This window comes from Sinocyclocheilus grahami, unplaced genomic scaffold (assembly GCF_001515645.1).
Source record: "Sinocyclocheilus grahami isolate Dianchi unplaced genomic scaffold, SAMN03320097.WGS_v1.1 scaffold556.1, whole genome shotgun sequence".
NCBI classification, from domain to species: domain Eukaryota; kingdom Metazoa; phylum Chordata; class Actinopteri; order Cypriniformes; family Cyprinidae; genus Sinocyclocheilus; species Sinocyclocheilus grahami.
In genome coordinates this window covers 452,959-478,399 of record NW_015505735.1, presented here as the reverse complement: position 1 = coordinate 478,399, position 25,441 = coordinate 452,959, and the positions used below count along the sequence as shown (strand labels likewise).

Below are 25,441 nucleotides of genomic sequence, written 5' to 3'. Positions count from 1 at the left end.
ACTTTACGACAGCAACAAATGAACATGGAAGGCTATAATTATGACAGTAGACCTCTTCTCTGCGCTCGGAGATGCACGCAGACAGCTGGAGATAGCGCAAGGTTCATCTCATTTCAAATTATGCCAGTTATCCATACAAGACCCACACTGCAACTTTTTTTTTTTACATTAAGATTACATTTGCTTTCATCTAAACCTCACTTAATATTAGAATTCAATAACACTAATAATTTAATAACACTTGTTAAATGTTTAGCAGATGTTAAAATGAATATCTATTTTCATACTGCACAATAATATTATGCCTAAATTCAATTATTCTTAAAAAAATAAAGGTTCTTAATTGGCATCGATGGTTCAGTGAAGAACCTTTAACATCCACGGAACATTTCCAAGTTTGTTATATTATTTAAATATTCTTCACACACAAAAAAGAACCTTTTGGAACCTTGTAGCACTTAAATTATTCATTTTAGTTTTTTATATTTATGTATTTATTTGGACTAAAAATGTATTTAAGTTTTTTAGTAGTATAATATAAATATCAATTAATATAGAAATAACATAGATTAATATCAAATCATCCTCATCAGTATTGGGCACAATATGAATATCTCTAATGTCTTTCTTTACAGTTAAAATTCTGAAACAAGACCATGAGGTCAAAGAAATGAAGCAGAAGCTTGCTGAAGCGATGGCCGTGGCTCCAGGTATGTCGTACATGGCCCCCAGGTCCTCTATGCCTCAGTACCTCAAGTTCTTCAACTCTGAGCGCTACATGCTGAATCCCAGAGCGCTCATGTATCAGTGTCTTAAGAAATAAGACCAGCAAGGACAAATCGGCTTTTGAAGGATTGTTTTGACTCGACATTCCAAACACGGGGGCATCTCTGCTTCAAGATTTGCCTGAAAACTTTGCCTTTTGACAATGCCAACAGCCTCTGGTGAGTCTTCGGCTGTGTTTACTGATTCCAGCAGAGACACTGAGGCCGCTTATAGGTGACCTTGCTTTGAGATTCATTCCAGAATCAAAGTTGACTGTAAATACATTGTTGACCAGCAGGCGACCATCGAATGCTGAGCAAACCGCTGCAAACTGCATAAATGGCAAGATACCAGTATAATGAAAAGTGTGAACTTGATGAGGAGCACAGTTCATTGTGAGGACAAGATATCCTGTGTTGGGTTTAAAATGAAGAGGCTTTTCTTCAGCCATGACAATAACAGGCCAATGCCTCACTTGGTCATTCTGTGCCTCATTATTTATGTGAATTAAATTTATATAACAAGCCAATATCAAACGTAAGTCAGTATGTGAATATTTGAGTGCTTTGTAACGTTTTGTATTCTTTTTACATTACACACGTTATAACAGAAGTGATCAACACCCCAAAAAAATGTTTGTAGGTTTTCATGTTTCTGAAATTGACTTTTTTATGTATCGATGGGATAATTTTTAATGAGAAGTTTATTTTTCTGGCTTGACATACTCTTTTTTTTTTTTTTTTTCCTAAACCAAGATGAAATAATGGTTTAATTTTGTAATTCTACTTGTTGGTCTGCATGCCAATTTATGTAAAATGATTGCTTTGGAAAAAAAAGAAAAGATTTTGATGTCTAATTGTGCATTTGTGCAAGGGCTGTTTTCTTCCAATAATTCTGGAAGTAGTAATTCATTAAAATTACTAATTAAAAAAATAAAGTCATTTTCAATGATAATCTTGTATTTTTTTCCCACATTTCTGACACAAGAGACTTAAAGGCAGCATTCACCCAAAAATGAAAGTTCTGCCAACATTTACGCACACCTTTTTCTTTTTTCTCAACCAAACCTATGAAGTGAAAGCCAGTGGGGTTCAGTGTCATTTTGGACCCCACTAACTTTATTGTATGGACAAAAACAGTTCAAACTAACTTCAAAAATAAAACAAATAAATGATATATAGTATATGTATTCCACAGAGACAGATAAGTCATATGGGTTTAGAATGACACAAGGGTAAATAAATAACGTCAGAATTTAGTTTTTTAGGTGAACCGTTCCTTTTAATATTGTACTTAGATGAAATGAAACAGACAAAGAATGGAAGTACTCTGTATCTCATCTTTATATCAATAAATGGTGCAAATTTGAAAAGATAGTGTCAATAGAGTAAAAGCAGTTGAGTTTCTGAATGTTTTGCATGAGATAAAATAGACACTTCAAAATGATTCTGAGCAATATTTTCAGCCCGTTAAACAGACCAAACTGAGAGAGGGATTGATACAAAGCCTGTTGTTCCTTTCAAAATAAGCACAGAATGAATTAATTCATTTAAAATTGTTCCAATTTGTCACTGCTGGTCTGCATTAAGAAAAAAAAAAAAAAAACCTTGTGTGCATTTCAATATTTCCGAAATCATTTCCACTCCAGTCAAATTGCTGAAGCAATTTGCAATTCGAACCATTTTATAATAGAAAAGCAACAATTACCAATGAGAAGAAAACTAGAATTTTTCAGTAGTTAAACCATATTTCATGCATAATTTCAACTTAGCCGCTTGTAACATGATGTTGATGTACCATCGAGGTGAATATGAAATTTATTGCCATGAACATAAAACAAATCAGTGCAAACTTGCTCCAAATGATGCTGCCCAACCAGAAACCCGGAGTTTTAATATACTGCAAATATGTCAAACAATTGTTACAGTATACTAGCATGCAGACCAGTTGAGAAATTTTTTTTTTTTGGATGAACAGAAAGAAAGGAAAGTAATTTCTTTCCAAAAAGAATGATAGTATATATTTAAATCTTGAGTGAAACATCTTACCTCACTAATGAAGCCAAGCTGGACCAGTTCCACGGCCAACTCGTGTACATTCTCATCTAAAACACACAGAGAACACCGTTCTTAAGTTTCAGCAATACTCCGTTGTTGCAATAAGTCAACATGCTGCTGGTGGAAAACTGCCATATGTTAACACAGTTCACTTTTCTATAGTCACAATTCTAATCTGAATCTGATGCACTTTAGAGAATCTGCATGTTTTTGTAACACAATTATTTTATAATTCACAAATAAGAACAGAAACGAGAACATTAGACCAGAAACATATTACGCAGGTACACAAATTTGGTTGAATGCAAATGGTCATTGTAAATTGCTTATTTTTCATGTGGTGGTACAAACATCTGTGTTGGATTAAACCGGATGTGCATTCAGGTAGCTAGATATAAACATGTTGACAGTTGAACTAACTCTGCAAGCTTCTTGATTCTGAGCAACTTGACTTGAAAGACAAAACCGTCTGTGCTGATGCCCATTATAGCCGTGTCTCTTGCAGCTGAGAATACAACGCATACTTGTGCTTCATTCTGACACATTACAGAACACAACGGCATGTGAAATCAAGCTGTGTAGCTAGAAGTGTTTACATGCTTGTGTAGAGTGTGTTTGGGGCCTGATAAAGTACTCACTTGGTGCCAAATCACAACTCAAGTGTCGGTTCAGCTTATCTTCCAGTTTTAGCAGTAAGGTCAGCTATAAAAAGAGCCGAGAGAAGTTTTAAACACAGAATTATCATCCAACTTCAACGTCATTACAGCAATAAACAGGAAAAATCCTTACATGATGTTTTGCTCCTTCCTCCACAGGCTCAATGTTGCACTGCATTTGTACAACCTTAAAGGAGAAAGATTATCTTTAACACAAACATATGTTACTAAATGTCTGCAAATCCTGTTGACTTTGACTGTAACCACCTGTCTAGATTTGTCTGATCGACAGTGGGGGAAGGTAAGAAAACGGTGATTTATTCTTAATCATTGATAGTTGGTCACTGTCTCTTAAATCAGTCCATTTCTCACCTTCCTGGTCTCCAGCTCTGCAGGCTCAGGCGTAGGCGTTTTGACAGAGGGTGGCACGATGGGGGACTTGACAGCCTCTTGCTGAGGCTGCTGTGGGCAGGGCATGCCGAAGGCAGTCAGTGGATAGATCCCATTCCTACATCACGAGAACCAAGAGCACATGTTGATATTACATTTATGCCTGTTTGAACATTGTGACTGCTTTCTTAACATTTGAATCTGGCCCAACTCCTTTCTTTCTTAACATTTTTTTTTTATAAATTAGATTATTATTTGTTTTAGCTCACCTCACATCTTCAAGAAACTTGTCAAGCTCCAAAGCAGGAAACTGTGAGAGTCTGATGGGAAAAGAAGCCATTTAGGTGGCATGACAGCTTATTTGAAACCTAAAACCAAGAACAAGGCACACATGAATCACAGGAGGAGACTCACTTGAGTTGGACCTCTTTCCTTTCCATTATGACCTGGTTGGGGTCCATATTCTTGGTAATTTCCTCTAAAGCATTTTCAGGGATCATGTCTAGAAGCCAAAGGGGAAATGGTTTTAATGCGTTTAGTTTCATTGCATTCCATTCATGAAGTAGTTGACATGAAATGAAATGTCTGAATGACAATGAGATTAGCTCATGACTCACGCTGGTGACTGACGATACAGTGTGCAGCCAATAGTTTCAAAAGAGGCACTTCAAACAGAGCTTGATGGAAAAGCAGCTCTCTGGCTGTGGGCCTCTTACTGGGGTCCACCTCCAGACACTTCTGAATAAACTCCTAAAACACACACATACACAGAGAAACATGACACTTCACATCACAATAACATATTATGCTGAAAAGTTGATTGGCTCTTGTAGACAGTCAACAGTGGGGGGTATGGTGAACAAGTAACGGTTACCATATTTAACCATAAATTCTTAAAGGGAGGAGAAAAAAAGAAACATCCAATGCATCTAACTATTAAAAAAAGTGTGTATGCATTTTTTTTTTTGAGGGTATTTCTTCATTCATATTTTCTTCATATTTCAGCTATACTGCAACACTCAGAATCACTGATTGATATTTGTGATTGTTAATTAAATTTAGTTTGCTACATGCAACACATCATACACTAGTGTGGGGGAAACCAACTGAATTTACAAGTGGTGACCAAAAAAAAAAAAAAAACATGATTAAAAACAAACTTCAAAAATGGGACATTTTTTATATTTTTGTTGTTGCGTTTCATACCCTGGTTCTGTTCTCCTTCACATCTGCCCAGTACTTGTGAAACTTTACAATATTCAAATGTTCCAGCTGGATGAGGTTATCAAACACCGCTTTCACTTTTTCCTGAGAAATATAAAAAGAAAAGTAGATTAATTTAACCTTGAGGGAGCTGTTTGACAGAAATATGTAACACAACATTTTGATTTTTAGAGGAACTGGCTATTATAATAAAATACTGAACTCTAACTTTATTATTTTATCATGCAATAACAAACTAATTTAAATGATCAAGGGAAAAACTAGTCACATGTGCTTATGGGAAATGCAATCAGCAGAGTAGACAGCAAAGCCTGTCAAAACGCAACCTCTAAGTCTAAAATGACTTCTTGAATTCCACAATGAGTGTCTGTCAAACAGAGCGGAGCGCAGTATGTGGACGGGCCAAACAGATGGCTGTCCACCACTCTATGCCAGGCATTAATGAATCGGGTTTGATTAAACACGCTTACAGGCAATGACAATGATGAGTGAAGTATGCAATATTAAAAAGAGCAGAATGACCTTTTTAATATTTCAACACACAAGAGATAAAACCATAACCACAGAGAATGCTTTTCTTACAATACTTTTCATAAGTAGCAGAAGGCTCAGAGCGATAATGCTGTTTCCATAAAGGCTAGGCAGCAAACAGGTCAGACTACTTTATGTAACACTCACCGATTATGCTTCCATCAGGTTTAAATAAACAAAGGTTTAGCAGGATATTTGAAATAAAGGTGTTTTGTGTTACTAACAGCAAACTCTCAGTTCAGTCATATCAGTAACAGTTAAGATCCCTTGAAATGTCAACATGAAATCAAAACTGATCCTGCATGTTCCATATAAAAGTTTTTTTGAAAGAAATCTCACCAAAGCTGCATATTTGATCAGAAACACAGTAAAGTGTGTAACATTGCGAAACATTATTACAATTTATGTAATCTTCATCTGAAACAACTTTCCATCACAATGACATTATTTAGGTTATGCAATCTATTGGATAATACTAAAGCAGATTTGAAGGTAAGTTTTAGCATACTTCCATTCTGATGCACAAAGTCATACTCCACATGTTTTCCTTGTTGAATATCATTGAAGCTTCAGCCATTATTTCAGATAGAAGTCAGTAGCACACAAGCAGGCACACAGTTAGTAGTTTTACCTCTTGTAGTTTGAAGTTCTTTCGTTCAGAAAACATGACCTCATTCCACACCACCTCCACACCTTCCTCTGTGTCCATGGCAAGATAAGCATTGTCAATACCTGGGACGTTGCGCTGGTTAACCTGTTGGGGGGGAGGGGGTTCAAAAATGAACACAGTCTTCATTTAGCAGAGGGGAACATTATCGATGAATTATGGCTTAAATTTTGGTCCATTCTTTACACAAAGCTACTGATAAGACTTGGAATGTACCTCTTCTCTCCGTTTCTGCCAGCGTCCACAGGGGCTTTCCTCCAGAATCTCAGATTCATCTTCGCTCTCCTCCTCCTCATCCTCAGTTGCAGGTAGTGCAGGCTGTGTTACTGTGGACACCGGGGGAGACACAGTTGAAACTGCCTGGCCGGTAGGTGGCGAGGCTGTGGACTCAGACTTCATGTCCATAGTGGATGCAGGGGCAGGTGTGGCGCTCTGCTTTCCTTCTTCTGACATCACTGACTGATAACTGACAGTGCTGTCCTGAACGGCCACAGGAAAAGAAATCTGGCTGACTCACACCTCAAGGGCAGGAGGCAGAGTGCTGCAAAAGAGTATAAACTGTAAAATATTGCCTTTAATACATGAGTCACATTGTTACAGCTTCAAATATTAATTCAGTCAAGAGTTTTTTTTCCCCCTCCTTCAGCCAAATTCAATCAAAATTCAGGGTTTCTACATTTTGACCAATTACTTTCCATAACCTTTGCAGTTTTAAGGATTTAGAGACCGCAATTACAAAGATAGCTACTATAATATTTATTTAATTTGTACATTTCGGTTTCGTTTTATTGTTTTGTAGATTTTCCTGATTGTCTTCTATGACAACTGATGAAGATGATTGTAAACAAAATACAAGTAAAGTGAGCCATGTAACTTACATGACACTTTTCAGGTTAAATGTTATGATATTCCATGTAAATTATGGATTTTGAATGTGCCCAAATCTGAAACGAAAGGGAACCAGCAAAACACATTCACTCTAAAACACAAACAAAAAACTAACAACTTTAAATGAAGGATAAATCTAAACAGCAGAAACTGAACTGAATTAGCTCAGTGTCACTGTGTCAGTTTCACTTAAAACTAAGGTCATTTTGACCTCCAAAACTGTACAAGACCGTAACAATTCCTGAGGCATGAGCAGACACGCTGCTTTAGTAATGTTTACATCATTTCTCTCTCCTCACAGTCCTGTCCTCAATTCAACCAAGGCCTCAGTTTATGCTCAAGCACTCAAAACAGACTACAGCCGACTATCCCACCTCACTGATAAGAAACAAATACAACACAACATACTTTTGTCTATCCTGAGATGAGCGGCGTCGCCAGCTCGCCGGAAGCAGCTAGTCGCTGGTTGTTGAGGACACGGAGGAGGAAAATCCTCAGACGATGAGAAAAAATGATAAATCCTCAAACAATACGAGTCCGTGTAGGAGTGTAGCTGTCAAAGGTGAGAGTTAGTGGTCCACAGAAATTCCAAGATATGAAATGACTGTTCACTTTCCCCTTGGCCGACTCGCGAGTGAGAAGCTAGCAGCGCAGCTCCGCGGCCTCCGGAGCATTCGCGATTATTATATCCGAGAAATAGATGTCCTTGGGCGATATGGTAAATGTTAAATAAAATAAGCAAAATATCAAAACTTCCCGGCCATTAAAGTCAGCTAAAACAGAAAGACAAATATTACTGGCTGTCAGATTTGATGCGTTTAGTCAGATAGCCGCGGATGCTACACTCCCGGATATTCGCGTTCTTCACTAAAGTCCTTACTGAACGAGTTGTTTCTCCCGTAACACTTAAATATTACGACACGAATGGACTTAAGTTAAATAAACACCGATATCCCTGAAAAAGCTACAGGTAAATGGCGACAGCTCCGAGTTTTGAGGTGCGCTGTTGCTTATTCCTGTATGAACTGCTGTCGTTTATTAAGCGAGTGTAAATCAGGACCAAAGTAACACAGCGCCACCTTCACAGCTCATGATTTAACCCCTCGATGACCGAGACGGAGAAATGATACACATTTATTCGTTCATCCTTTGTATATGAATTCACTACCTGTAGAGAGATGATTATATATGATGCGTTTATATATTGTATGATATATATCATAAATTATATGTTTGCCCCGTTTACACTTACCTTACATAGACATAGGCCTATGATATGTGTTCAAAAGAAGACCTCTAAATACATTTAATACATAATGCAACTTTCTGTCCTGTAGGCCACATTCATTCATTCATTCATTCATTTTCATTTGTCCAAACCACTTTGTAGGGTTGTGGTTATTTATTTATTTGATTGATGGTTTGCAAAATGACAAGAAGGTTTGAAGAGTAGTAGATATGGCAAATTTCTTTAGAAAAAGAAACTTGAGATTGGGCACACAAAGGCAAAGTCCACTGCCAGTTACCTTTTTCCATAAAAAGAGAGAGAAATGTATTATGTCTGAATATATCAAATGTACAGCATGTGTATATTTGGTATAGTAGATGTATTAGAAGTAAATAGAAATTTTAAGTATACTTTTTAAAAAATGTCCGTGATGGAGAATGAACTTTTTAACACCTGCGTGTTCATCTGTAAAGGTTTGTAGAAATATACATTCGGATGCTTTGTGGTATAGTGCTCCAGGGTTTTACTTTTCTAATCTTTGACTGGACCTCTGTAATTTCCATTATCTGCATTGGAAATGTCTGAGGTCACCAGCTGGGAATCATGCCCCCATTAGACAGGCAGAAAGAGAGAAACCCTCAGGTCCCTGTAGGAGGCCTATAAATAGAGTTAGCTTCTAAGAGGAACAGGGAAAAGTTGCAAGCACATGTGAGCATGCGTGCATGTGTGTGTGAACCGGTGTAGAGCATTTGCCTTAGTCTGAGTGTTTATTTGTGTACATGACCAGGGGTGTGCCTCCACCAGAATATAAAGGAACAGAGGAGTGAAATAAGGACTAAGAGAAAATTTAGCTACCTCGGATACTGATACTGAGCCCTATATTCATTCATCGCTCCTTTGACATCTGTCATCAAATAGTAATATGGCAGGAGAACAGAAGTTCTCAGAAACATCTGTCCAACTGACTGAAGCTGCTCCACAGACTGTGGGCAGTGGTTTTACTGCCCCGGGAAACATTTATTCAGCCATTTTGAGTCGCAACGAGGCTGTTAAAGATGCTAGGTGTCTCAAGGACTTTCAGGAGCTCAGAGACAAATATGTACGTAAGAAAGTGCTGTTTGAAGACCCCCTGTTCCCTGCCCAGGATTCCTCTCTCTTCTACAGTGAAAAGTTCCCTCTAAAGCTTGAATGGAAGCGCCCATCGGTGAGTGACCTACCGTAAGGTGGCACTGTGCATGAGATCAGTTGCATTTGACCCTCTGTGGTAGAGAGATGTATTTTGGATTAAATGATCATATCATTTCTGCAATTCTGCATGGGGATATTTTCTTCTTGGCTCAAAACATATTTTAATTTAATTTAATGTAACCCTCCTATTGCGTTCAGGTCAGTTTTGACCCATGAAGCAGTACAAACAAATTAAAAAATAAATAAAAATTTTAGTATGAGGAAGAAAACTGCAAATGGATTAAGGCCATCAAAATACATTTTCCCCCCCACAATTATTTTTTAAAGAGATATAACCATTTAAACTAAATTGTTGCATATTTTATGTTCAGGTCAGTTTTGACCCAGAAGTGAACTATGGCTTTACACATCAAATTATGTTTTTTTAATTGAATTGAATGTAATTAATTTGAATAAATTAAATATTTTTAATTTCATTTGTATTTTTAAAATATTATTTTAGCAATTTTTATATTTTGTGAGAATGTCAGTTTATTTCCTTACATGACCATCTCCATACATTTCTTCAAACATGCATAAAAATAATGTATTTACTCTTGATTAATAATTCATTGCAATGTTTCAGTTTTTCAGTTGGTCTTACATACCTAAGCAACAAGCAGTTGCTTTTGTTTGCAGTTTTTATCTGAGTAGGCAGCATGAGATAAGATATTTTTGCAGACAAAAATGTTTGTGTAGTGTGTGTGTGCGTGTGTTGGGGACATGGCTGTGGTTTAACACGCTCTGGGGTCTCAAGCAGCTGACTTGCCAAATCATGCATACTATGCTGTGCCAGTGCTTCATAAAGTAGAGCTCTACCTGATTATGGACTTGTCAATAGGTTTGATATGTGGCTATATTTTCTTATCATCGCTATTAATAATATAAGCAAAGATGTTGAAGTAACGTTTAGTTTTTAAAGTATAGACGGATTAAATGTGTCATGCATTTGCATTAGTGGATATATGTGGTGTTTTTTGTCAGTCCATTTCATGTAACTTATAAAAAGTTTACCTATTTGTTTTGACTGATGTGTGACATATACATTTACTAGCTTCGCTTCATAATACTGCTTTCAAAAAATCAGGTTACTGGACATTTTGCTAGGTCGTTAAATCAATTTTTGGATTGGAGCTTCAAAAAGTCAGTCACACATTTTCATATGCGTTTACTGACACTTTAAAAAAGAATGAGAAGGACTTACATACTGTACATTATCTTGCCTCATAAAAACGCGCTAGCAAAGTTCCGGTCAGCAAACTTTATGACCTACAGCTGCTGAATTTCTATGGTGGTGCTGAGATCTTCACAGATATAGTCATATTCTTTTTCTGAAGCTTGTAGAAATCTAAAAATACAGTTATGATGTAAAATATTTTTATAACAATTATAAATGTGTGTTTCTCATTCCTAAACAGGACATTTGTAGCAATCCACAGTTCATTCTTGGGGGAGCCAACAGGACAGATATCTGCCAAGGAGACCTGGGTATGAAAGCGCAAATATAGGACAATCTAAATACATAAAAATACATAATGTGTTTGGGGATGCACCAGTATTCAAATTCAAGATGATATTGATAGCAAATAATTATTTTCTCTCATGGCATGATCAATGGGCAATGTTAAAATTCTATTTTATCTGAAAATAAAATTACAATTCTATTTGGCCTATAAATCATTAAAAAACTAATATCAATCATTTTAAATGCTAAGTGAATTTGGGCACAGTATAAAAAGTAGATAACCATTTAGAAATTTGCTAAAGATTACTTGCATTTAGATTACTAAATGTAATCTAACTACGTAGCACCCGCTTGTGGCCTGCGTACAGGAATGCCACCCATTTCCTTTTCTCTCAGCATATCCAAATACACTGTTGGAAAATCGATCGGTTGCGTGACACAAGACTTGAAGAAATGAATAAAGTTTCCGCTGTGGCATCCGTGTTGCGGTGCTGTGTTCCACAGTGGCATCCGGTGAATGCAAGAGGCGCGCAGAGCAAAGGCGCTCATTTCTGTACCTGTACAGTGTACAGTATACCCAACGTTTTTTCAGTTCAGCTTTTTGTTTAAACTTAAACCTTTTAATTTTTTTCCATTAGCAATAATGCATTATTTAATTAATTATTTATTTTTACTTTGGTGAAGATGAGTCCACTATTTTTAAAATACTGTACTGGGGCTGTACAAGTCATGCATAATGCGTTATATTCCAAGCATAAAATATTTTTATATTGTACAAGACCTAACTGAAATGAAACAATAAATGAAACAATGTGGCAAAATATTCCAATATATAAAATATATATTTATGGAATTAATATATCTAAATATTTTAGATATTTAATCATATTTGCATTTTTATGTTTCTATGTTCTATGCTAATATTGTATTTCTATTTTTATTTGTATGACTTAAAAATGTTGATTAAGAGGTGGTGCAAACCCCTAAAGCAATGGGTTACAGCAAATATATACATTTACATACCCTTACATTTCTATTTTGAAAATAAAGTGTCACCTATATTTAATAAAAATATGTGTTGTAATGCTATGTAGTGAAACATTAATTTTGTTGTTATATTAACATCTACAGGAGACTGCTGGCTGCTGGCTGCCATTACTTGCCTGACCCTGAATGATATAGTCCTGAAGAGGGTGGTTCCCCATGACCAGAGCTTCACTGAAAACTATGCTGGCATTTTCCATTTTCAGGTATGGACATCAAAACTGGACCATCCTGAATTTCAGATATGGTTTCTGATATAAAAACTTGAAAAGAAGCACAAGCTCAACTATTTTAAACAGCTTCTGCTGGTGGCTGCAGAAACTTTCCGGGTATCTAATATAATCTTGCAACATTGTAGACTCGTTTGCCCTCATGAGATGGTTTTAAAAGCACCTTACTGTACATTAACAGATAATCTATAGATAAATTTTTTTTTTTAAGTTTTTATATTTTAAGTTAGTTATTTTTTATTTCCAGTAATGAAAATGTTTTATGTTTTTTTTTACTAAAAAAAGTTTAAATATAAATATAATTTCACAATAATCCCCACACCACTAATCAAAGCTCTTTCTGTCCATTTTGTCACAGATACATACTGGACGAACCCTCAGTTCCGCCTGGTTCTTCTGGAGGCGGACACTAAAGAGAAGACCTGTACGGTGGTGGTGGCATTAATGCAGAAGGACAGAAGAAAAGAGCGCTGCTCAGGTGCCATCCTACACAACATTGGCTTCGCCATCTATGAGGTGCGCTCAATTAAACACCCTCAGTACAAAGAACAGTACATATGTAACCAACACATATGTACTTTATTGGCATTTGTAGTTCCGTGGAACCTTTCACATGCACAAACTGTTCTTTATAGTGGAAAAAAGGTTCTTCAGATTATGTTCTTCACACTAAAAAAAATAATTACTAAAAGAACTGTTCACTGGAAGGTTTTTCTATGGCATTGGTTGTGACCTTTATTTTTTTGGACTAAATGTGCAAGGCTAAATGACGTGTTTGTTAGCAGTTTAATAACTTAAAGTTTTTCAGTTAATTACCATGGTTGCTGATTTATCTTAACACTGATTTACCCACTGTTTTATAGGTTCCTAATGAGGTATGACTACATCATGAAGAGACCGCAGTGATGACATCATATGTCAGTGTGACTGCATATAAACAGACACATCTTTGTTGTTTGCCAGTACTTCATTGTACTGGTTAGTTCACCCAAAAATGAAAATTAGCCCATAAATGACTTACCCTCAAGTCATCCTAGGTGTATATGACTTTCTTCTTTCAGATGAATCCAGTCGGAGTTATATTAAAAATTGTCTTTGATCTTTCAAGCTGTTTCATGGCACTCAGCGGGTGTTGCATGCTTCAGTCCAAAACAAGTTAAATAAAAAGCACCCATCCATAAAAAAAAGTGTCTCACACAGCTCTGGGGGGTGAACAAAGGCCTTCTGTAGCGAATCGATGCGTTTTTGTAAGAAAAATATCCATATTCAAAACGTAATAATTTCTTTAATGTAGCTTGCACTCACTGTTGTAAAGGGAAGCAGTTCCGGGCGGATGATGTATGAGGGCAGTGTTGCGCATGCGCTGGTGAGTCTCGTGAAAACCAACGTTTGTTAACAGGAGCAAAGGAAGCAAAGTTTCCTTACTTTAGAAAAGGAAAACCAGTCTCCTCTTGGCTTATATTGAAATCCTCTGACATTCTTCTTTACAAATCCTCGTTTTGTACTTCTAATTCGTGACCATTGTTTTGTTTTGATCTCTCCCCTCCGCTTCCGGGTTCGTCACTTCTGAGCGGCGCATATGCAAAGCCGACCTCATACGTCATTCCCCCGGAACTGCTTCCCTTTACAACTGTGAGCGCAAGCTACATTAAAGTGATTATTACGTTTTGAATATGGATATTTTCCTTACAAAAACGTATTGATTCGCTACAGAATAAAATAACTCATGTATTTCTTTGTTTTGAAATGTTCTATCTGCTATCCTGATTTTAGATGAAGGGCAACCAACAACAGCTGCCAAAGGACTTCTTCATTTATAATGCTTCTACAGCTCGCTGCAAGTCCTATGCCAACATGCGTGAGGTAACGGAGCGTTTTTGCTTGAAACCGGGCGAGTATGTCATTATCCCATCCACCTTTGATCCCCACAAGGAGAGCGAGTTTCTGCTCCGAGTCTTCTCTGAGAACAGGAGCACCTCAGAGTGAGTCTTAAAGCCACAACAGAACTGTTGTGTGTCACCAAGCAACACACTATTTCTGAATGAATCCGCGTTTTTAACGAATGGGGGTGAACCAATGATTGAATGGCCCATTCATAAAGAGAGCCATTTACTTCATTCCTGAATGAATCAGCCGAATCGAAAGAAAGAATGAATGAATGACTGCTTCATAAAGTTATTTACTGCAACCTACTGGTCATCATTTCATTAAAAAAAAACATATTTACATATTAATAAACAAATCTGAAAATAAAACAAATTATATTGAATTAATAAAAAAATTATTAAGATAATTAAGATTATTAAGATTGAAAAGATAATTTTCATTTAAAATGAAAAACAAAAATAAGTTTTTTACTACTTTTTGTAGTATTTATTTCATGCTTTTCTCATGTAACACACTAATCTGTTGTGGGTAATATGCAATTAATTAATCACCACATCATGTAATTAATTAGATTAAAAATTTTAATTGATTGACAACCTATTTGTATATATAATTCTTCATATACAAATGTACATGAAATATGTATCTTATTCTATAAAAACTTTTCAATGAAAATTATTATGTATTGATGATAAATTATATTGTTTTAAATGTAAGCTCTTGTTACAGTCAGATATGTTTCTGAAAGAACCTCTTGACCTGCTAATGCTCCTGTATTTGGCTGACAGCTGCATGTTTTCTCGCAGGGTTATAGATGCAGAGATTGAGGCGGAGTCTGTGGTGAGTCCACACTTGTCTCTGTCTGTCATGTTCTGCGGCACCTCATATTTCATCCTGTCTCTGTGCTTGTCTATCAATCACTATGTCAAGTAGTTTGGTCTCTTGAATATAGCAGATCATTCATTTAGAAGTTTTCGTACAATTGAACAAAAGAAGTAACACCCAAATAGTTTCTTCTCTTCCTCTTCATAATCGCAAAAGAGAATTAAAAAAAGATATTTTTATATCTAATATGTTTCACTTTCTTATACCAACAGATGGATGATGTCAAGAAGAAAATCAAGGTAAATATGGAAATGTGATGAAGATGTTCCATCAGTTTCTTTCCTTTCTTGTTTGATATTCTGTTAGCCCACGTCAGATGATAAAAAGGATAAAAAGATGGAAAAGGAGATGAAAAATCATTGTGATGTTGTTAATTGGGTGTACTGCTGTAGATATGCAGCTGTTTTTCTTTTCTTTTCTGCTTCAGTAATAACAAACAGCACGTGGACAGCATGAGCTTGTACAGTATGTCAAAACTATAATTCATAATGACACTCAGAATCATAATAATAACCACAAAACTCCCTTGTTGGGATGTAATTCTTATTTGCAACAGCCACAGAAAAGGACAATTTTAAAACTCTGATCTAAAGACCATTTATAAGCAAAGATTAAGTGGATTTGCTCTTTTTTTATGAAAAAAGTGAAGAAAATAAATCTAAACACTGAACTGTTTAAAGGCACATGCACACATATTTAGATGTTTAGTATGTTGTACATTCCGTATTTCTTATTTCTCATGTTCAGCCATTTGAGGAGGAGGAGACTGAAGAGGAAAAGCAGTTCAAAGCCATCTTTCAGCAGTTAGCTGGAGACGTGAGTTGAGTTATGGAAGTGCATGTTTGAATGCCATATTCACTTCACATCATTGTGACTCTTTCTTCTTGCAGGACATGCAGATTAATGCCAATGAACTCAGAACTGTCCTTAATAGAGTGGTTGCCAAACGTGAGTAAAATCTTATTGCCACTGATTCTATTTTGTATGTCTTTGTCTGTAGGGTTTTGATTATCTATCCATTCCTTTCTTCAGATAAAGAGCTGAAAACAGAGGGGTTCAGTCTGGAGAGCTGCAGAAGTATGATTGCACTTATGGATGTATCCTTCACTAGATCTGCTGTGCATTATGGTCAAATAATGTATGTATGTGCAAAATCACATTGGGCAAAATCCAGTCATGCCAATAGGAATCAGCACAATCAGGAGTTTCCCGTGAGGGTGAAAAAGTTCCCCACACAGACTTTGCTCATTCTCAGGTTTGTCACGTGAATTCAGCACATTAAAAATCAGAAAGCAGCTGGGTTTGAAAATGCCATCTGTGTGATCAGTGCTTCATACATCTCTATGCCATTGACAACTAGCCTTTTTTTGCCAATGAAATTTTGCAGGCAAAAAAGGTCCAGTCTACTTTGTCATTGTATAGCAATGTATGAAGCACAGCTCACATAGACGTAAAACCCAGCAGCTTTCTGTTGGTCAGTGCAGTGAATTCACATGACCAACTTTAACCCGTTGGGAAATCTGCATGGGGAAAACTTTTGCCTTCAAATGAAATTCCCAATCGCGTAGATACTTTTTAAATGACTGGATATTGAACTCGAAAATTCACTGAACAACGGTGAATGTGACTGCACCTTAACATTTCTAAAGCAAAGAAATGAAATCCGGCAACCAACAAAAATGGGTTTGTAAATGGTTGCCTACTCAAAATTTAGGAAAGAACATGGAAGAAAAGCAATTACTCGGCCTAATCCAGCAAATGAATAAACAAACTATGCTATGCCCAAAATCGCCCCCATACTCTTAAATAATGCACTATTTGAAGTAACAGCCATTTATAATGGTGTCCAAAAATATAGTCGACATTGAGTGCACTCATTTAATCCCATAATTCACCACAATAAGAAGTGTTCTGTACAACCGATGTACGTTCAACTGCTTGCTCATTCATTTTCATTCACTACTGAACAGACAGAAATTTGTTTTGTAAATGCAAAGTATTGAAAATCAAAATAAAGCTCTGTAAACACTTACATATTTACAACACTATAAGTGTGTCCCATCAGGTAATGAAAAGTTCTACACACACTTGTGGTCTTCATGCCCACTTGAACACTTGGGCCAAATACAGGAAATACATCAATTAAGTAGACAAGTGGTCAAGTGCAAAGATCACAAGTGTGGGTATTTGGACAGGACCTACCCTGCGTTCCATTCGGAAGGATTCATCCCTATGCCCTAATCCCTTCAAAGTGTTTACCCTCCAGAGTGAAACCTTCGAAGGGATGACGAGTGTATGGGTAAAAAAAACTTTTTTTGGAACGCACTTCTGCGTCCCCTTAACGAGACGATCAAGGAAGCGCCTTCGTCGCATGTTTTGTATGCTGGTTGACCCCCAATCACCTTTTACGTTAAATATAATGTATATTTGTATATGTAATATGTATTTGTAATGTATATTGGGTGTCTATGTATTTGAAACATGTGAATAGACCGTAATAATGTACCAAATCTAACTCGTATAAATATTACAGTTGTATAGAAAAATACTATACATACATTTATAGGTGAAGTTGAATTCTGTGACGCCAAACAACTTCCCTATGCAAAGGATCATGGGGGCCCGAAGTGTCCATCAGTTGTACCCTTCGAAATCCTTCATTCCGAAGAGTCCTTTTAAGAGGCCAGTTTTGAGCACTTCGGTTTGGAACGACCCTTCAATATTGAATATTGAAATTACTTTTTACAAGCATGTGAACGGTCCCCCTTGTGGACTAGATGCACAATGGCACAGCTGTACAAATGTAACTTAACCACGATACCTTAGACTGATGGAACAGGCCACCTAAACCTGCAAGAGTTTAAACACTTATGGAACAAGATTAAAAAGTGGAAGGTATTCAATTGTTTTCGCCTTTATAAAGCATGTCCAGTTATGTTCTTTTGTAATACACTGTATTACAACAAAATGTTAAAGCCATAGACACACGGTTTCTCTATAAACTATTTTCAGCTGGTGTTCACACATTTTGACACAGACAAATCCAGTACGATAAGCAGTTTTGAGATGAGGAACGCTCTTACTGAAGCAGGTCAGGCTGTCAGATGTATTTATTTAATTTGATGATATACACATTTTTACTGGGCTGAGCCCTGAGATATTTCTCTGTCCCTCAGGTTTTCAACTCAACAACCAGCTGTATGACATTATTTGCATGCGATACGCCAACGAACACATGGAGATGGATTTTGACAGCTACATTAGCTGCTTAGTGCGACTTGAGGGAATGTTCAGTAAGTGTGATGGTCTTTTCTGTTCAGACATATTCTTCTTCTAAAATAACTTTAAGTTCATTAAGGCATTACAACCAAGATTTTGAGATGCAAGTTTGTAGCGATCGGATACGTGTAGTAAAAGAGATTCTTCTACAGGGGCATTCAGAGCCTTTGACAAGGATGGAGATGGCATTATCAAGCTCAATGTTTTTGAGGTGAGCAGCATCTTTTTTTCTTAATTGGTTTATTGAATATTAACAGAATAAAGATTTACAAGCAGCATCGATTTCAATCATATTTGCATTATTATTGGAACACATTTGGTCATATTTGTACTGATCACTGCTATTTACACTAACAAGTTCCTGTTTTCTATACTATATACACAGTGGCTTCAACTGACCATGTATGCCTAAAGACACAAACACATAAGATAAACCTGGTGGAAAGTTTCCCGTTTTCAACCCATTAAGTGGAGAAAGATCTGGATTCGAATCAATTGTACTGTACACCACTGTGGCTTCTTTCTTCAGCAAATGCGGGTCTAGAACAAACTGGTTTGATTATGAGCTACTGAATGGACCATGACAGCTCATTTAGATCTTGTAAAACACTTATTTGATCGACTGTATGTTTAAGGTGACAGAATGTTGTCATATTAAATGTCATGCCAAAAATGACACTCATTTGAACCCATCCTTGAAAAATGTGTGTGCTACTGTAAATAATTCAACTAAATAAAGTGTTCAACTTCAAACGGTTCTATTCCAGTTGTTATCATAGCCATGATTTTCAGAGCATAAACAAACAGCACAAAATAGTACAATAAATGTGACCCTGAACCACAAAACCAGTCATAAGGGTTTTATGATTACATTTATTCACAATTAACCTCGAGTATAAACAAAGCTTCTTGTGCTGGAGTAGCAAGAACACAGATAATAAAAACAAGTTAAACAACCAATTATTTTGAACATTTTAAAATATTATTTAGATTCCTGTGAATAAAACAACTATAAACCTCTGAGAGCAAGAATGAATATGTTAGTTTGATGTCTTGTAAGCATGATTAACTGAACTGATGATTCCATATTACTACACTACTTACTGTACTAGGCAAAGAATGAACATATTCAACTGATGCTTTTTTGAAAGTCTTTTAACGGACCTGAATCTTCAGATGGATGGAAGCTTTGCTGGACTCCGAGATCTCCTTTCATGCAAAAACTTTCGAGCAAACTTTTTTTTTTTGTGTCAAGATAGAAATGATATTATCATGCCAGAATCAGAGCAAAACATTTTCCTTTAGAATTAATCTGCATCTATCTAATCAAATGAATGCATAATCCAATGTATCTGTGCCGATGGCCTCGTAGGCAGCGCGCCGACATACAGCGCCATTGCGCTTTGGGTGTCACGAGTTCGAGTCCCGGCTCGCGGACCTTTCCCGATCCCATCCCCCTCTCACACCCACTTCAATTCCTGTCAACCTATACTGTCCTATCTAAATAAAGGCATAAAACTTTTATAAATCTTTAAAAAAAATGCATAATCCAATGTGAACTGCCATAAACCTACAACAAAAGTCTGTTATAATGGTGCAGTTATGGGCTTTGCAATGCAGTCTATGCCCTCAGATGAGATACATGCTCAGAGGTCAGTTTTGTGCACTGAGAGGTAGGTCCAGCATCAGATACTTCCAGGAGTGGGACCTGTGGTTCAGCTGCTCTGTGAGGCTCAGTGAGTTGCTAAAGAAGAATCCTTCCTCAGAGGTTCGCACGGCTGTCAGGAGGCATTTAACTCCTCCTGCAGGTCACCGGGATCTGTCAAAACATTAAGCATAAACAACAATTATGCATAATTATTAACAAGCATGATTACATGCACAATATTACATATTAATCTCAGACTTGAAATAAAAAAAATACATACATTGTTAGTACATAAGCGAGACATTAAAAGAGCTCTTACTCTTTATATCCTGCAGAATCTTTATGCGCTTTGCCCTGAGCGAGGCCATCTCTGAGGTAACCTGACAACAGAGGAATTTATAGTTTAAAAATAATTATATGATTATTGTAGTAGTTGTGTAATTTACAGTATAATTAATATTCAATTGCAATAGTATATATTATATATATATTACAGAGCATTTTACATTTTAAGAGTTTAATTGTAGTACAAAATGGCTACAGAAAAATGTGGGGGGAAAATGTCTTTGTCTTACTAAGAGCAAAGCTGCTAGTTAGAAACGTCATCAACGACAGTAAAAATAATTTACATTGTGGAAAACAATAATATGGTGTAGGCTTAAAAAGAAATTGTAGGCTACTAAAATATTGAAGTATGAAAAGAGTTTGCAATGCAGATTAATGGAACAGCCACGTACCTCTTGTTTAACAGACAGTAGATGCTGAACTTCCGTGTATGCGCTCTGCAGGGTGGAATACGCCTGGAACAGCTGCTCACCTACATTCTCCAAAGAGCTGCTCAACTCCTCTTCTTTCAAAGACAGCGATATCAACTTATTCACTTTCCCTGAGAATCATATACACACAGATGAACATCATGACATGTACTGTTACTGGTAGAGACACTGCTGAATTATCAATTACAGCTGATTGAGGTTTAACATCTATTAAATAAATCATGACTAATGTGTGTTATGTGAAACAAGGATATTTTGTACAATGTACTTATTCACCTAATAAAATTTAAAATAGAAAATCCAAATTTGCATTTTCTTGCACTGATAAAATGAGAATTAAAAAAATAATAATACATTTAATTTAAATAAGAAATGTTAATTAAAGCTATGATCAAATTGAATACGCACTTTTTTTTGATATTTTGCTGTTCGTCTTAGGATTCAGATTATGTGAAACATCCTGTAAAAATAAATGAATAAAACTGTAAGACACATTTCTGTGAATTCCAGATACTTCTATTAGACACAACTTCACTCTAAAACTCTTATACTTGTTTTTTTTTCTTGGTTTTCTGGACATTGCAGGAGATGGCTTCAAAGCTGCTGGGATGCTCCAGTGATGTTTCTCCCTGTTCTGTGTCACACTCATTTGATTTGTTTTTCTTAACAGGCACAGTATGAGGCTGAACGTTTTCAATGATCTCCAAGTCATTTTCTGATGTCTGGCTTTCAAACATCTCAGCCAGTAAAGATACCGGCGGAAGAGAATCTACGTATGGCTCTTGTCCAATCATGCCTTCTCTAGGGAGAAAAGGATGTTAAGGTTTAAATGTTAGAGACTATGAAAGAATGAGTCTCAAAGAGTTTAAGCAAATAAAAGCATCTGAAATTCATCATTTATTCACCTGGTCATGCTCTGCTCACTTTGTGATGTTGCTCTGTTTACTTTCAACCTAGACTTTTTGGAATGAGTGTGTTTTTGTAGTGGAGGATTAGGAACAGTAGCTTCATTCCCACTTGCTGCCTTCCGTGTTAAACAAACTCCACCTGTTGCTATCAAGTTGGGTATGTTGGCCTCCATCCTCATTTGGACCAGTCCAGGGGCACATGTAGGCTCAGCAGCAGTACCATCATCAGTTTCTGGAGTCACGTCGTTTACACAAACATCTGTACCTTTTCCATCAGGGTTGGGACGAGTGCCCTGAGCAGACATTTCTTGAGGAATATTTTCTGATGGTCTCTCAAGACAAGGCCTTTTCACAAGTGGCCAATTTGATCTATACGTATTAAGTAAGCTCTCTTCTCTCTGTATAGGCAGGTTTAGGTTATACTGGATAGATGCTGGATGGTCATTTAGATTTTCACAAAGGGAGAAGAATTGGCATGATGGTAGCAACTGGTCAGCTGTGAACTCCTCATTCGCCATGAAAGGTATTGTACAATGCTCATTCTCAGCTGTGATTTCTGGCTGAATGAACCTCCATGTCTTTTGCCTTTTTGCTTCTTTCCACTTCTCAATTTTCTCTTTTCTTTTCATAAATCTGACAAGGAGGAAACAACAAGTCTAACAGCAAATGTCTAATGCAACAGACCAAATAACTGACATATGCAAATGCATCCGAATCATTCAGCCATTCAAAAGATGTATAATTAAACGTATAACCACATGAACTAGCTGACAAGCTTACTTTTGTTGATCTCTTTGGGCACAAAGGTCTTTAAGCTCATTAAATTCAACACTGTAGTCCACTGTATTTTGTCCAAGTTTTCTATTCTTAATGAATTCCAATAGCTTCTGTTTGTGATTTTGGGTGCCAATATGCTTCTTAAACGCTGAAATTCCCATCACAGATACTTCACAGGCCCAACACTTATGCTCGTGTTCACTGCAAGAAGAAAAGCAGATAATTTTTGGCATTGCATTAATAAAGATGAAGTTCACCCTGTAATCACTGTGCCTTTTTTCCATGGAACTCAAAAGGAGTTATTAAGCAGAATGTCTAAGCTGCTATCGTGGCTAATTTTGGAGCTTCACCAAGGATGCATTTATTTGAGCAAAAATCATTCTAATACACTGAATAAGAAACACTTATTATTATCATCAATGTTGAAAAAAATATTCTTTGATGAATAGAAAGTTCAAAAGAACACCATTTATTTTGAAATATAAACCTTTTTATAAGTCTTTATTGTCCATTTTTAAATGAGTAAATTATGAAATAATTTTCATTTCTGTGTGAACTTTCTTTTAAAGCAGGGCATGACAAACAACACTTTTTAGTTTCATACCTGCCCTTCATTTGCTCAACTGCCTGATGGTGGACAAAACCATGCATATGTTTGCATATCCCACTCCTGTTACAACAAAGACTAAGTTAATTATAAAAGAATAGATCTAATGTATACATCCATAGCCATGATGTGCCTAAAAATTACAGCCTAAAATGGCTGCATTTAACATTTAATTTGGGAACGCCAATGAGTTAAAGGTCCACCATTACCATACACAAAAGTATTTCTTACTGATAATATGATTTTAATTCCCTGAAAAATTATAAAGCTGAATATTGTAGACTCCATCCAACATTGTTATTCTCATAGGGAAGGTAGTACTGTCCTGTATATTATGAACTTTACCATTTATGCTTTGATTTACTCCACCAACTCGACTTCTACCATTACTCTACCAAAACACAAAATTACCGACCTGTTCAGGGAAACTATGAAAGCAGATAGAACATTGGTCCAGATTTTTTCTTTCTCTCCTAAATGGATAAAAATATTTTTTTTCATCTCTGGTTCTAGTTCACAAACAAATTATTATAAATAAAATAATGAGCAAACTCATTTTAAACAGCAATTTATCCACTCAAACTTATATTATTAACAATAGAGATAGATGTATTTAATGTATAAGATAAACTTACCGGTCTTGCTGTCTTAGATCATAAATGGCTTTTAATTCATTATCAGTCAGGTTAATATTGTAGTCCACTTGAAGAGGTTTTCTTTTATTTCTTTTACCATGGAGTTTAAACAGACTTTGTTTGTGCTTACGGGTAGCAATATGCTCCTTGTACTGCTCTAGTCCCATCACAGATACATCACATGCCCAACATTTATGCAGCTGTTCACTGCAGCAACAACAACAGTGCTTATTTCATCTTACTTTATATAGCGGAGAAAGACACGAAAATCAGTTCTGTGTAATTCCATACCTGCCCTTGATCTTCTCAATTGCTTCTTGGTGGAAATAAGAATGCATATGCATGTCCATAACCTGTAAAAACAAACAATCTTATCAGCGAGAGGCATAAATGCAAAATAAATGTGCGCATCGTTTTAATGCAATGTCTTCCTTCTGAATTGGCAATAGACCAAAAATATTGATGACTCATCCTGCACTCACTGGTGTTGTCCAATCAAATATTATCTACAATGTCCCGCCCCGAAATATCACGTGCAACAGACTGGCAAATACCAAATAATGGTTCATGGTTATGACTGAAGTCCCTTTATATTCTATAATCTTTGGCTATGAAATAAAAATCTAAAACTTAAAAAGGGGCGGGTCCTTCGATATATCCCGCACACAAAAATAGGCTAACACATATTTATTGTGGTTTTTAATTAATCTGAAGCCACAATACTAAAGTGACCATACACTGTTTAAGGATGCAACAGAGAACAACAAATCATCAGATAAAACTGTTTCAAATAGAATTAAACCAACAAACCTTTTGTCCGTACTGCTGACCGCAGATAAAACATCTAATGCCAATGTTGACGTTGGTTTTCTTGGTCTTTTTGCTCATTGTGTTGTTTCTCAACGTAACGTTAAATGAAAGAAACCCGGCCGGAATGTCTCGATCACAATCACCACGGACACATAATATTTTGAGTAACAAAATAGAGCTATGGATTAGATATTTATAAATTTTAATCTATGCTCGACATGGAGAGCAGTCACTGAACATTAATCAGGCCATCCACAAACTGAGAGATTACTGATCAATTTTATACCAATCTTAAGAGATAATAGTCATAAAGAGAGTCCTTTCAAAAAACAAAACAAAACCGTTTTTATGAGTTTTGAGTGTGTTGCGACGCCCGTCCACGTGTTCTTCTTCTTCTTGGTTTTATGGCGAGTTGCAATCTTTGTGCATATCGCCACCTACTGTGCTATTATGCAATCAGGATTTTATTTTATTATATTGGTTGTTCTGTCTCAACTCTGAAGCCATCAAGAGTCCAGGGCTGCGTTCAGCCCCGACACAAACGGTGCAAAACGTTTTTTAAACGGAAACGGTGGTGCGTTGAACACACTGTTCTGGTGACGCAAGAGTTGCAGCTATGGCAGCTGAGAAGGCCATTCTTTGTGTTCTTTTTGAAGAATTTTCGGAGCCTGATGAAATCGGTATAAATACGTGTTTAATACTGCATAATACGCTCGATTGTACAGTCATTGCCCTTGCCCTCCAGAATAAAAGAGAACATCCCAATCAAATGAAGGGATTTGTGGAAACTGTGGTTCCTAATTATTGTGATCCAACATTTGCCTCGCATTTCAGGATGAAAAGACAAACATTTCAGG

At 36.4% G+C, this 25,441-nt stretch overlaps 5 protein-coding genes across 5 annotated transcripts in view; 2 read left to right on the top strand and 3 right to left on the bottom strand.

Moving 5' to 3' along the window:
• The window catches only part of LOC107556127 (macoilin-like), a 16,451-nt gene extending 15,008 nt beyond the window's left edge, over positions 1-1,443 (top strand). Inside the window, exons 10-11 of the mRNA XM_016239163.1 lie at positions 48-101; positions 636-1,443. Of these exons, the coding sequence (XP_016094649.1) occupies positions 48-101; positions 636-823 (242 nt within the window). The 3' untranslated portion in view covers positions 824-1,443. The remainder of the gene's footprint in view (positions 1-47; positions 102-635) is intronic.
• A 1,349-nt stretch (positions 1,444-2,792) lies between these two features.
• On the bottom strand, positions 2,793-8,229 carry LOC107556126 (nuclear receptor-binding protein-like; the record flags this gene model as incomplete). The annotated part of the gene is made up of 11 exons (XM_016239161.1): positions 7,587-8,229; positions 6,507-6,831; positions 6,255-6,377; positions 5,075-5,176; positions 4,486-4,618; positions 4,283-4,370; positions 4,138-4,188; positions 3,851-3,986; positions 3,612-3,665; positions 3,461-3,524; positions 2,793-2,869 (listed from the first exon to the last, which is right to left on the bottom strand). Coding segments are annotated over exons 2-11 (1,065 nt in total), but the record flags the coding sequence as incomplete, so codon positions are not given.
• A 1,099-nt stretch (positions 8,230-9,328) lies between these two features.
• On the top strand, positions 9,329-19,681 carry LOC107556125 (calpain-3-like). The gene is made up of 16 exons (XM_016239160.1): positions 9,329-9,610; positions 11,052-11,121; positions 12,230-12,331; positions 12,731-12,888; positions 13,236-13,247; positions 14,146-14,354; positions 15,066-15,099; positions 15,357-15,383; positions 15,892-15,960; positions 16,035-16,092; positions 16,177-16,241; positions 17,971-18,039; positions 18,157-18,235; positions 18,321-18,437; positions 18,576-18,634; positions 18,809-19,681. The coding sequence occupies exons 1-16, from the start codon at positions 9,329-9,331 to the stop codon at positions 18,833-18,835; spliced, it is 1,437 nt and encodes a 478-aa protein (XP_016094646.1). The 3' UTR covers positions 18,836-19,681.
• Positions 18,047-25,441, bottom strand: part of LOC107556162 (tau-tubulin kinase 2-like) — a 32,448-nt gene continuing 25,053 nt past the window's right edge. The window contains exon 16 of the mRNA XM_016239210.1: positions 18,047-18,057. The gene's annotated coding sequence lies outside the window, so the exon portion shown is untranslated. The remainder of the gene's footprint in view (positions 18,058-25,441) is intronic.
• Positions 18,655-25,002, bottom strand: LOC107556163 (zinc finger protein 106-like). The gene is made up of 12 exons (XM_016239211.1): positions 24,585-25,002; positions 24,066-24,127; positions 23,775-23,981; positions 23,555-23,612; positions 23,137-23,202; positions 22,536-22,733; positions 21,753-22,388; positions 21,399-21,648; positions 21,256-21,307; positions 20,809-20,957; positions 20,391-20,451; positions 18,655-20,242 (listed from the first exon to the last, which is right to left on the bottom strand). The coding sequence occupies exons 5-12, from the start codon at positions 23,181-23,183 to the stop codon at positions 20,205-20,207; spliced, it is 1,431 nt and encodes a 476-aa protein (XP_016094697.1). The 5' UTR covers positions 23,184-23,202; positions 23,555-23,612; positions 23,775-23,981; positions 24,066-24,127; positions 24,585-25,002; the 3' UTR covers positions 18,655-20,204.